A 13,642-nucleotide genomic window follows, 5' to 3' on the forward strand; every position below is an offset into this window, starting at 1 on the left:
AATGCTGGAATAGCTCTCCTGAGGTCATCATGCATAATTCAACAAATATATTACACATAACTACTCCCTAGCACATACTTTGGTCCTTATTCTCTCTATAATCACAAAACTGAGCTCGAATGGGTTGCAGGTGTCAGCACTAATAGTCACATAGGACCTCATGTTCAATCACAGCTGCTTGCTTAGCTTTTAAAAGATTCTCCTAAGCCCATCATTCACTTTTCCTGTGTCATTTTCTGTGTATACGTTAATACCATGGTAGGCAAGAGGGCAGGAGCTCTATGAGAGTGGAAAACCAGATGACCTGTTGAGAGTCTGAGGTGTTTAGCTGTTATAATGTATTTCATCATCAGCTCCATGAGCTCAAGCTGAGCCAATAACGGCCTAATGTATGTCTCTGTGATCAATAAGGTTTGCTATATATACTAGAAGAGAGCGATAAATCATGTTGTACTGTGCAGAAAGTCATTACATGTTAAATATATTATGACAGATTGATGTCATAACTTTCATAAAATGCCATGAAGTGCAGTATCATTTTTCAGTAACACTTTACAGTAGGATTAAATTCAGAAGCATTAATTTATTATTACAGCATTTATTAATCAAGGTTAATGTGGATTTATAAATACAGTATTGATAATTGTTCATTTATAAGGAATGATGAACAGTCAATGTTTCAGTAGCACTATACTGAAATTTAACCGAGATTATTAAATGTGTAAAAGTATTGTTCATTGTAAATTCACGATTCCTAATGAACGAGTGTTAGTGAACCAAAGCTTATTGATAAGTCTTAAGATTTATTCTAAAATGCTTCTTTAATTTGTTTTCAGTTTTCTTTAAGGAATTAGAAGTGGTTCTACTGAAGAAACCAGGGGGAAAGTAAGTGGGAGAACAAGCTGGAGCTGTCAAAGCTTGAGCTGAACGCACAAGATAAGCAAAGACAGTTCTGACACTGAGAAGAGCCTTTGCCGTGAGGTGCTTTTATACGGTCTGTCTGGGTATCACATGTTTGTGATTATTTTTGGGAAGTAATGAGGAGAAAAAGGGAGAGAATACGAGAGAGGGGGTATTTTAAGCAGATGATGAATATAACATCAATGGGAACTGTATCATCTTTGTGAAATGACTATCTGCGGAAATTTACTGCATGCAAACCTGTCAAAATATGAGTAGGGCACCGTGCGGGGGCTTTTGAAAAAGATGCTCTCAAGGGAACAAAGCATTATTAATGTTCAAAGAATGTCCTGTAACTAATGAATGTCCAGGATTATGCTTGGCCATTAAAGGTACTTCAAGAACTGTCTGTGGTGACATATTTCTCTTCCTGAAGAGGGTCAAAAGAAAAAAAAATGTCAGAGGAAGAAAAAAACTCCACCCTTTAAGTCCTGCAGAGCAAGTCACTTTGTGTGTCATCTCTCTTCCTGCCTCTGAAATACACAATGCTTATCAAAGCATGATGAGACATGAGATCAGTGGGGGCCTCAAATGACCTGTCACTTTCACAGGGTTCCTCCCTCTCCTGAAGATCCACACAGAACGAATCTGATATTGAACAGGGCACCGTTCATGTGAGCGACACCATCTGTCTGTGAAAAGGTCCCATGCTGCATGTGAAATCTGATGAGAGGAAACAAAGGGAAGGAAAAAAAAAATTTCAATGGTAAAGAAGCAAGAGGAGGAAAAGGAAAGTTTCCTCTGTCTCTTGCTCTGCTTTATATTACTCTAAACTGTGACACCTGTAAAAGACAGCATTACCAACTCGAGGCGATGAGCGATTGCCAATTCGTGATACATTTCAACAATTGTCACGGTCCTGTGCGCAATTATGTTTCGTTTAACATTGGCACCGAAAAGAACAGCACAGGAAGACAAACATCCCGTTGAAATGCAGTTAAAGCGCCCGATAAACCCCACGCCCGCTGAATCACTCCTCAGGCATAGCAAGGAGGTGTTTCTCCGCATTCCGCTCATTTGAATTCTGGCAACGTGTTATGCTAGAAACAGGCCACTTGAGGTCAAAGGTTATGATACTGACTAAAACAAAGGAAAACGCAGTGGAAGAAGTCAATTAAAAGCAAATTAAATCTAATTATTGCATTTTAATACAGTCAGTTTTCCACAGCTTAAGATCATTATGGGCTTGGGCAGCATCTCCTTCCTCATTAGAAAAATATGTTTGCCTTTTGAGGAGATGAAGCTCCGGTTTTCATGACAGAGGGATTGTGGGGAGAATGCTTATGTAAATAAACAAATTAGGAGGTGCACAAACAGACGCGCACAGACACACACACACACATACATAAACTTGTAGTCTATAAAGCCAGGCTGCAGACTAGCAAAGTCAACATGTAGCTCCAATCAGAAACACCAGGGCTCCCAGCACTGAAGGTTGTCTTGGCACGCGGACAACATTACAGCACATAAACAAGGCTATGGGTCCATATCAAGGCCCTGTAATTGTTATGAGCTGGGCTGAGAAGAACTGCCTTGTTTTTACTGCACTCTTTTTACTTCTGTTGTACGACCAAAGGCCCGGTGAGCAAGTCGTGCTGGAGTCATATAATATAAGAGAATCTGGCCATTGGGAAATAAATAAATAAATAAATCTAGAACAAAATGACACAACCCAGATCTAGTCAAGTCCAAAGTATGTTTTTCACCCTCGATGGTTTGCCTCTTTCGCACCTGCAACACTGTAAAGTAGGCAATGACAATATTTGACATGTCGCCGATTGTATTTCATGACCCTTTAAATGAAGTTAGCACTCTCCATTTGTAACTTCTGGCAGTATTCCCTGAGTAGTTGCTAATTCACACTCCTGGTGCTTGCCAATTGGTGCATTCAGAAATGAGAAAGCATGATTTCACTTGAATAGCATGGAAATAATTAAAAACAGCATTACACTGCATTCATCGGCAGACAGCTTGAGACTGACCTCATGTACACATGTACACAGATAGAGAGGCTCATTGCTTGGAGATGGTACTCGGATGCCTGGTAACCCAAATTGATTTTCCTCGGCTTGCTAAAGAACCAGAAACTTGCACAATATGCAAGTACATCTATGCAAAACCCACCCCAAGAGATGCATTAAACCGCCGAAGAAACTGTACCGAGTAACTCTATGCTCGCAGTACCGCTGATGGATGGAAAAGGGAATGGAGGCTTTGAGTAATACAGGCAGGGGAAGAAAAAAAAGTTGGACAAAAGCACATTGTTGTTGTTACATTAATCTGGATACAAGAATGGGAATTTTCCTCCTCATTATGATCACACGCTGCTGGGCAAGCGGCTCCATTTTCTTCCCCCACCGTGCCCTGGCAGCTTGAAGCATCCCTGCTGAGGCGGCTTCCTCACCGTGATGAGTTTTTGACAAGCTTTACAGCCGTGCCAGGCCAGACAGTGGCTGAGCAGAATGCTGGCAGTTTTTTGGCGGTTATTAATCTCCCCATCTCTCTTGCTCCGTGCTTTTGAGACAGAACAGCTATCACATAATTGTTATGCAAACTTCTTAGAGCAACAGTTTGTTTAGCACATGTGGACTATTATTTGAAACGGTCTGCTAGAGTTCTGGAGGATCGTCTAGAGAACAAATATTATCTTCTGCAGGTGTAAACCCCACTCTGGCAGATATTATATAGTTATTAGAGCTCTGAGCTAAACACACAACTACAATTTCAGGATTCATGTAATCAAATTACCCGTTACACTTTTAAGATGATTTAGCTAGTGAAAGGAATGGCAAAAAGCTGAAGCCACCTAATGGCAACAAAATGATGCTGAATCATCTCAATGAGCTCACATTAGTAAATTGCACTAAATACCAATATAAGAAATATCTGATGTTTGAGAATAATTGCATTAAAAACCTCTTCAGACAAAAAAAAAAAAAAAAAAAGAAGCAGCTAAATATGAAACCTGACTTAATATGACTGAAATAGAGGGTTTTGTTCAGCATGTGAAACACAGAAGCACTGCTGCCATCTGCTGTCTGTTCAAGGAAACAATTTTGGCTTTATTCTTTAAGGACGGGATACAAGTAGAAGAGTTTCACCTTAATCAATGTCATGCCTCCACTCACCTCAATTTAAAGATGAAAATTCTCTCATCATTTTATCACCTTCATGTTGTTCCAACTTCCAGACTTTCTTCTGCAGCAGTAGTACAACACAAAATATTAAAACAAACTGAGATAAGTGGATGCATGGCAGGGGAAGCTAGAAGCATGACTACTTAGCCACTTTGTATGCTGTACTCAATTTTTATTGAACAAGGTACTATAACAGAATTATGGTATTTAATCTTCAATCAGTAACTACCTTAGAGTGCTACAGTTGAGGTCAAAAGTTAACATCCCCCTTGCAGAATCTGCAAAATGTTAATTATTTTACCAAAATAAGTGGGATCAAACAAAATGCATGTTATTGTTTATTTAGTACTGACCTGAAAAAGATATTTCACATAAGATGTTTACATATAGTCCACAAGAGAAAATAAGTTCAAAAGTTTACATCCACTTCATTCTTAATACCGTGTTGTTACCTGAATGATCCACAGCTGTGTTTTTTTTTGTTTAGTGACAGTTGTTCATGAGTCCCTTGTTTGTCCTAAACAGTTCAACTGCCTGCTGTTCTTCTGAAAAACCCTTCAGGTCCCACAAATTCTTTGTTTTTTTTAGCATTTAGTGTATTTAAACCCTTTCCAACAATGACTGTATGCTTTTGAGATCCATCTTTTCACACTGAGGACAACTGAGTGACTCATATGCATCTATTAAAGAAGGTTCAAACGCTCACTGATGCTCCAGAAGGATGCATTAAGAGCCGGGGGATGTATGTAAAAAACAAAGTATGACAACATGGCAATCACTGAATACTATGATGTATGTCAAAGTACTATAGCATTACTATCTGAAACAATCGTACCACAGTATAGGGTTGTTAGTACAAGGCAAGTAATAAAGAGAGCAGAGATAAGCTTTCTCAGTCCTTGTTTGTGCACTTAGATATTCCTGTCATTGCACTTATTCACATGGACTTGAGGGAGCAGACGTGGGGTCGTCGTGTCTTTCCTGATCATATGACACATTGCTGGAAGACATCAGGAATGATATAAACAGTATTTCTTCAACAGCACCCTCATTCACAACATTCCCATTTAATCCAGACATCTCTACAGACAACAGTCAATATTGAGGTTTCTCATTCAAGCACTGACACACCCTTCCCGCATTAGCAACCACTGTATCACAACCACACTCGAACAAAGGACTTGAAAGCAAATGTATTGATTAAAAAGCGGAATCATTTTCATTGTCTTAATTAGCCTATATCTGGTAGTAAAAATAGGATGACTTCTTGGGAAGTTCATTGGTTTGCAACTAAGCACTGTATAATTATTTCTATCAAAACCAGGCAGATTTGAACTACAGAACTACTCAATGACATGGTTGAATGTAATGTAATCTAAATTAAACCATTAGAGCAGTGGTTCTCAACCAGGGGGCCCTTGACAAACTTTCGTTTTAAACTTAAATAAGTCTATAACATAAAATATTATAAAACAAAAACATTCAAAATAGAGATATACAACATTAAACTGAATATTTAAGTTTGTTTTACAACCTGAATTCCGGGAATGTTGGGATGTTTTTTTAAATTTGAATAAAATGAAAACTAAAAGACTTTCAAATCACATGAGCCAATATTTTATTCACAATAGAACATAAAGAACATAGATGTTTAAACGGTGAAATTTTATACTTTTATCCACTAAATAAGCTCATTTCAAATTCGATGCCTGCTACAGGTCTCAAAAGTTAGCACGGGGCAACAAAGGGCTGAAAATGCAAGAAATTTTTGAAAAGATTCAGCTGGGAGAACATCTAGCAACTAATTAAGTTAATTGACATCAGGTCTGTAACATGATTAGCTATAAAAGGGATGTCTTAGAGAGGCAGAGTCTCTCAGAAGTAAAGATGGGCAGAGGCTCTCCAATCTGTGAAAGAGTGCATAAAAAGATTGTGGAATACTTTAAAAACAATGTTCCTCAAAGTCAAATTGCAAAGGCTTAACAAATCTCAATCTACAGTGCATAACATCATCAAAAGATTCAGAGAAAAAGGAGAAATCTCTGTGCGTAAGGGACAAGGCTGAAGACCTTTGTTGGATGCCCGTGGTCTTCGGGCCCTCAGACAACACTGCATCACTCATCGGCATGATTCTGTCATTGACATTACTAAATGGGCCCAGGAATACTTCCAAAACCACTGTCGGTAAACAATCCGCTGTGCCATGTGTAGATACCAACTACAGCTCTATCATGCAAAAAGGAAGCCATATGTGAACATGGTCCAGAAGCGCCTTCATGTCCTGTGGGCCAAGGCTCATTTAAAATGGACTGTTTCAAAGTGGAAAAGTGTTCTATGGTCAGACGAGTCCAAATTTGACATTCTTTTTGGAAATCACGGACGCCATGTCCTCCGGGCTAAAGAGGAGGGAGACTTTCCAGCGTGTTCTAAGTGCATACGGTATGGGCAGCTTGCATGTTTTGGAAGGCACTATGAATGCTGAAAGGTATATAAAAGTTTTAGAGCAACATATGCTCCCCTCCAGATGACGTGTATTTCAGCAGGACAATGCAAAAGCACATACTGCAGCTATTACAACAGCATGGCTTCATAGTAGAAGAGTGGGTGCTGAATTGGCCTGCCTGCGGTTCAGATCTTTCACCTATAGAGAACATTTGGTGCATCATTTAATGAAAAATACGTCAAAGACGAGCACAAACTCTTCAGCAGCTGGAAACCTATATCAGGAAAGAATGGGACCAAATTCCAACACCAAAACTCCAGAAACTCATAACCTCGATGCCTAGATGTCTTCAAACTGTTTTGAAAAGAAGAGATGCTACACCATGGTAACCATGCCCCCGTCCCAACTATTTTGAGACCTGTAGCAGGCATCAAATTTGAAATGAGCTCATTTTGTGCATAAAATTGTAAACTTTCTCAGTTTAAACATTTGTTATGTTATCTATGTTCTATTGTGAATAAAATATTGGCTCATGTGATTTGAAATTATTTTAGTTTTCATTTTATTCAAATTTAAAAAATGTCCCAACATTTCCGGAATTCGGGTTGTATTACAACAGAAGTACAAGAGCTACATATCAGATTAGATAAAAGGGCCTTTAAAAACTGTCTTGGAGAAAGGGGGACATTGGAGCCAAAATGTTCTGCATTAGAGTATGTGACCTGCTCTGAGTCTCATTAGAGCTTAGATTTACTGTGAAACTAGATCTAGATTAGACAGAGAAAGGGCTTGGGAGAGGAACAAAGACAAATTTATGTCTCAAAGCAGTGATGAATCAAAATGCTTTTAAATAAGATAAAGTAGCAAGAGAGCAGAGAAATGCGTTATTCCAACTTTATTCTACCCTGCGTAATTAGTTCATATTCTCTGCTGCATTAAAATGTGTTTTCATTGGCAAAAACAGTATCCTTTCATCCTGTTCACAGCTCTAAAATTTTGCCCATTCTCTGAGGGCATGATTTCACACTTGCGGTAGATGAAAACCACTTGCAGATGACTCCACGAGATGTTTATTGATCCGAGACGATGGGTGTGGGGGCATGTGGAAAGCAAAAACTGCAGCAAAAAACAATTTAAAGACACTGTTGGGACGCATGCTTAAGACCAACTCAAGCATATCTATGTACTCATGAGCGGATCAGATCAGCTCGAGAATCTAGTGTGTAATTGATAACAGTCTTTTTTTCCTCTGTATGTAAGGTAGACTTAATTAATACCACATAGAGAGGAGATTCTTTCTGGACAAGTCTGACATATTTATCACGAGACGTCTGGATAAGGCACTCTGGAATTCGTCACACACGGTGTCTAAACACTAACCTGCCAGATGTGTTAGGATCTTTTTTTGAGGCAGCAGTTCCCATCAACGGGCAGAAGCAATTACTAGAGGTTATCACAGGTCATCAACTGCAGAGAGGCGCAGATTTGGATTTCCTCCCTCTTCAAGCTCCCTTTTCACCATTTAAAAATAAAGGTTCCTGAATAATATTTAAAGAAAATACGTTGTTTACATCCTGAGAGGTTAAAAGAGTGAATTTTAAGAATTTTTATTAGCGCTCATGGCTTTGGAAATTGCATGTACCATATGTCATGTCTATCTGTTGCCATCCCAGAATGCATTGCCACTTCATGCAGTAACATGATCTAAATAAAATCCAGATGTACTCCACCAATTGGTCTAATTCCTTCAAGCCTCGATATTTCACATTACATATATTAATCATCTGAGGCATGTCACAGATTTCTGCACTGATAACAACATCCCTCCCTTCAAACGACAGCTGACTCATTCCAATCAAACCACTGGGGCGCTTATCAAAACAATGCTGCAAAAAGGGAGGGAGACAGACATTTCCCGGGCTGTTGCACTCAAGTGACAAAACATTAAGTGCTTCCACCTTTAGTTTATAAAACTGCGGTTTCTGTTATCTGATTCAAAGAACCAATCACAAGCTTTAGAGGTCAATTCAGAGGGTTTTTTAAATAAACACTAAAAAAGGTCATACAAAAATATTCTATTACCATCTTCAGAATAACACACGATCTACACCTTTAAAGTTATGGCTGATAAGAGCTTTGAATTATATTATTCTATACAAGACAACAGGTGTGGACCTGCCGAGGTATCAGGTTTTTTGGCATTAGCTTGCCAAGATAATCGGTTACTGTTGGACAGTAACATTTCCACATGCAAAAACAGCCGGTTTTCACACAATAACTCTTAACTTGATTCAACCTGCTGTTATTTATCTTCAATGGCAAAATCTAAGACATTGTCAGCACAGTTCATGAAGAGCCCTCCTCTTGTCTTCCGGCTGAAAGCCTCTCTCCAGGGTCCTGAAGCATGGGCTCTAGGCCTAGAGCTGGTCCAGGGCAAGGGGCCAAACATATCAACAAGCCAGTGCCCTCTCTGTAGGGCCCCACGATCAGTCCTCCTCTGAGGAAAGCTGGGCCCCATCATCATGCACCTCCCTGTAGGCCGCCAGTGGGCCTCCTTCTGGGTTGTAACTCTCCATCTTGAAACTCAGACCATCTGCCAGCTTCTGGGCAGCTTGTTTGGCCTGCAACTCCTGAAATGAACAGTATACACAATAACATAAATGTACTACTTCCTAAATACAGAACGAGGCAGAAAAACCCACGCACAAGGGGCAAACATGCATAGGTTTTATACTCTCAGCTGGGTGTATTCAAGTAGTACTTCCTCTCAACATCTAAATAGTTGAAGCTTTTGTGGGATAGAACATTTTTGAGGCCTCAGATGCTTTGAAATGTCATTTATCACTTTGATCATTCAAATCTCAGTTTCTATTGGTCTGCTTTTAGCAAGACATCTTCAACCTACCAGGTGTCTTCTAGTCTGCTCTTGCAGAAGGCCAGTCGACTCCTCTAATGACAGCAGCTGGGCAGGACTGTGGTGCAGGGGTGGAAGCTGGGCCGCAGTGATGTCATCCAGGTGTTTTCGGTCTCGTTGTCTTCTGGCCTCTGCAGTAAATGGTGTGGTGCTGCCAGAGGCCTGACTAGGTGATGAAGACTCGGATTTTACAGCTAACCTGAATAAAACACAGACACTGTTATTCAAAGTGACTTACAGAGCATTTAAACTACAGGTGCTGGTCATATAATTAGAATATCATCAAAAAGTTGATTTATTTCACTAATTCCATTCAAAAAGTGAAACTTGTATATTATATTCATTCATTACACACAGACTGATATATTTCAAATGTTTATTTCTTTTAATTTTGATGATTATAACTGACAACTAAGGAAAATCCCAAATTCAGTATCTCAGAAAATTAGAATATTACTTAAGACCAATACAAAGAAAGGATTTTTAGAAATCTTGGCCAACTGAAAAGTATGAACATGAAAAGTATGAGCATGTACAGCACTCAATACTTAGTTGGGGCTGCTTTTGCCTGAATTACTGCAGCAATGCGGCGTGGCATGGAGTCGATCAGTCTGTGGCACTGCTCACGTGTTATGAGAGCCCAGGTTGCTCTGATAGTGGCCTTCAGCTCATCTGCATTGTTGAGTCTGGTGTCTCTCATCTTCCTCTTGACAATACCCCAAAGATTCTCTATGGGGTTCAGGTCAGGCGAGTTTGCTGGCCAATCAAGCACAGTAACACTATGGTCATTGAACCAGCTTTTGGTACCTTTGGCAGTGTGGGCAGGTGCCAAGCTTGTCAACAGAAGGAAGCATGAAGTGCTCTAAAATTTCCTGGTAGATGGCTGCGTTGACTGTGGACTTCAGAAAACACAGTGGACCAACACCAGCAGATGACATGGCAGCCCAAATCATCACTGACTGTGGAAACTTCACACTGGACTTCAAGCAACATGGATTCTGTGCCTCTCCACTCTTCCTTCAGACTCTGGGACCTTGATTTCCAAATGAAATGTAAAATTTACTTTCATCTGAAAAGAGGACTTTGGACCACTGAGCAACAGTCCAGTTCTTTTTCTCCACAGCCCAGGTAAGATGCTTCTGACGTTGTCTCTGGTTCAGAAGTGGCTTGGTAGCCCTTTTCCTGAAGACGTCTGAGCGTGGTGACTCTTGATGCACTGACTCCAGCTTCAGTTCTCTCCTTGTGAAGCTCTCCCAAGTGTTTGAATCGGCTTTGCTTGACAGTATTCTCAAGCTTGCGGTCATCCCTGTTGCTTGTGCACCTTTTCCTACCCAAATTCTTCCTTCCAGTCAACTTTGCATTTAATATGCTTTGATACAGCACTCTGTAAACAGCCACACCTTTCAGTAATGACCTTCTGTGACTTACCCTCTTTGTGGAGGGTGTCAATGTTGTCTTCTGGATCATTGCCAAGTCAGCAGTCTTCCCCATTATTGTGGTTTCAAAGAACAAGAGATACCCAGAATTTATACTGTAGGGATGGTCATTTATTCAAACTCAAATGTAAATATTCTAATATTTTGAGATACTGATTTTTGACTTTCATGAGCTGTAAGCTCTAATCATCAAAATTAAAAGAAATAAACATTTGAAATATATCAGTCTGTGTGTAATGAATGAATATAATATACAAGTTTCACTTTTTGAATGGAATTAGTGAAATAAATCAACTTTTTGATGATATTCTAATTATATGACCAGCACCTGTATGTACTATAAGTTCATGTATTTACGGTGACTTTTGATTCCAAACCCTTTGTTTAATCTTCAAAACACAAATTAATGAAGCCTGAGAGGTTTCTGACCCACCACTGAAAGTTCAGGTAACCAAAGCTTAGCAGATGCAAAAAGGTCAATTGAATCCATATGAAAAAAAATAAAAATTTTAATCCAAGTGCTGTGAAGAAATATAATCACTTTATATAAACGGTAGAACAACATGCATGCACGTTTGAGCTTTCATGTTTACCATCTGTAATGTGCTCTGTGTGTATCAATCCTTGTTTCAGTGTATCTGCAGGATTTGAAAAATCAAATCTAAGACTTTTTAAGGCCTGCACAAATAAAATAAACACCAGCAGGATAGGGCAGTGTCTATGGTAAGTTTTTTATAGCCTTAAATTTAATGCAACTAAATTTTAGACTTTTTAAGGACCCACAGAAACCCTGTTGTTTAGATGTACATAAAAGCCTAAATTAAAGTTCATCACATGAAGGAATCTCATCTCTTCACAAAACTTGGATTAAACCACTTGATTCATACAGATTCATTTTACAATGCCTTTTAAAGGCATTTTTTGATCTTCTGACAATGACAAAAAATTCATTTTTGTGAGAACTGTCCCTTTAATGTATTATATTTGGGCTTATTTTCAAAGAAAACATGCAATATGCAATGACAGTGTTGTTCCACTCACTGGTTTGGTTTGAATCTGGGTTTCCTCATATTCACACATTTCTCTGTCTTCTCCAGAAGTTCTATGTAGTGTGGTTTCTTCTGTTGCTGAAAGGGCTTACTAGGAGACAGGGTTTTTATGGTGTCTTGGTGGGAGCCATTGTTACTTTCATCAACGGTTACTCGTCCAAACGCCTCCACAAGCTCTGTGTCTTTCATCAGTGAGGCTAGTGTTTCAGCAGCCTCCGGCTGGGATGTCAAAGACTCCTCTTGGCCCAACAGACCACCATTTTCCTGTATGTTAGCCGCATCGATATTGACATTGGCTTTGTTTCTGCCATGGGATGGGATAATCATGTCCAAATTGGATTCTAAATGCTTATCTGTGCTACGCTTGGCAAAGGCATGCTGATATTTAGCCTGAAACTCTGTCCGGACAGAGATTAAACTTGCTTGTTTTCTCTCCTCCTCTTCCAGATGTGCAAGTGCAAGGTGTACTTTCTCCACAAAGTCAGCAATCTTCTTTCCCTTATCTGGAAGGCTCTGAATAAATCTCCTGAAGAAATCATAATAAGTACAAATCACATTTAATCATATTTATTTACACAGCAAAACAGGATGTTTTAAAGCAGCTTCACAGTAACAAACGTGAAAATAGCAGTGTCCATGTTGCAAACTACTGATTATTCACTTCAACAAGGTATCAAATTAATTTGTATTACAAATAATTGGGTCTTTTGCGTTTAATTACAAACTGTCCCAACTGTGTGACACTGACAGGACGCACTTATCTAGACTAAAAAGAAGGTGAGGGCGCCAAGGGATTTGGAAAGATCCTGAATATTTAATCAGCATAATAATCTAGTCAGAAACCTTAAATCCTAATTTAGCTATATATACACACGCACATCATGAATTATATATTCAGGCAAAATAAAATTAAAAGTACTTTAAAAAACCACTTACTTATTAGACAGTAGCTTTTCTTGTCGTGACATTATCTCCAAGAGCTGGTCTTTACTCTTGCTGCACAGATCACCCACTTCCCCTTGGCGGCCCGTCCACGCCGTCGACATGATCAAACCTGTGTGAAAAATAAACCAGTACAATCTCACACTGACACGTTCACACTACAAGTCTCCATGACTGATCATACAGGACCTCAGAAATGCACTTATACCGCCATGTGTCAAAATAAGCAATGACAATGAAGTAAGCGACGATAATACCACACCAGATATGTCACATTCATTACAAAATAAAAGTCCTAAAGCAAAAACTGTCAATTGGAGGTCTAAATTTGGTCATTCTCAACAAGTTTTTGTCAAATATAATTTTGTTATTTTCTGATTCAGAAAATGCTTACAATAAAACATCAAGTTTGGCGTCCGTATTTCACTGTTAAAATCGTCGTTTACATATATTCATGAGAGACAAGACAAGGCAAAGCACGAAAGGGCAATATTTTCGTGGCTGTGTGAATGGCAAAACAAAGCTCTCGAAAGCTTTGAAAGAACTGTAACGAGTTTCTCGCAACAAAGAAAGAGCCGCCATCCATCGCACCGGCGCCATCTGCTGGTCAAGTACATGCTCTCTCCACTGTGAAGGATCAAAATAACGCCAGGAATGGACCCGATACATTTACAATGTTAAACTTTTAAATTAAAGTACAATTTGCATTTAAAACGAATATTATCGGAATAAAATTTTTTTTCAAGTGATGCTGGAATACA

General features: G+C 39.2%; 1 protein-coding gene across 3 annotated transcripts; it reads right to left on the reverse strand.

Moving 5' to 3' along the window:
* Nucleotides 1-4,369: 4,369 nt before the first annotated feature.
* Nucleotides 4,370-13,435, reverse strand: polr2m (RNA polymerase II subunit M). Of its 3 annotated transcripts, none has more exons than XM_058783629.1 (5): nt 13,090-13,108; nt 12,876-12,993; nt 11,932-12,465; nt 9,446-9,653; nt 4,370-9,170 (listed from the first exon to the last, which is right to left on the reverse strand). In XM_058783629.1, the coding sequence occupies exons 2-5, from the start codon at nt 12,983-12,985 to the stop codon at nt 9,027-9,029; spliced, it is 996 nt and encodes a 331-aa protein (XP_058639612.1). In that variant the 5' UTR covers nt 12,986-12,993; nt 13,090-13,108; the 3' UTR covers nt 4,370-9,026. The 3 variants fall into 3 exon arrangements, with proteins under 3 accessions (XP_058639612.1, XP_058639610.1, XP_058639611.1); XM_058783627.1 differs by lacking the exon at nt 13,090-13,108 and adding an exon at nt 13,276-13,435 and having other exon boundaries at nt 4,371-9,170; XM_058783628.1 differs by having other exon boundaries at nt 4,371-9,170; nt 13,071-13,137.
* Nucleotides 13,436-13,642: the final 207 nt, after the last annotated feature.

The sequence above is a fragment of the Onychostoma macrolepis genome, chromosome 07 (assembly GCF_012432095.1).
Source record: "Onychostoma macrolepis isolate SWU-2019 chromosome 07, ASM1243209v1, whole genome shotgun sequence".
Taxonomy (NCBI): domain Eukaryota; kingdom Metazoa; phylum Chordata; class Actinopteri; order Cypriniformes; family Cyprinidae; genus Onychostoma; species Onychostoma macrolepis.

What these genes read in the sequence shown, in the direction of transcription:
- polr2m (XM_058783627.1), bottom strand. An exon ending in GAAAAGCTACTGTCTAATAA is followed by an intron (nt 12,466 to 12,875) that starts GTAAGTGGTTTT and finishes TGATTTCTTCAG; the next exon opens with GAGATTTATTCAGAGCCTTC. An exon ending in AGCAGACTAGAAGACACCTG is followed by an intron (nt 9,171 to 9,445) that starts GTAGGTTGAAGA and finishes TGTTCATTTCAG; the next exon opens with GAGTTGCAGGCCAAACAAGC.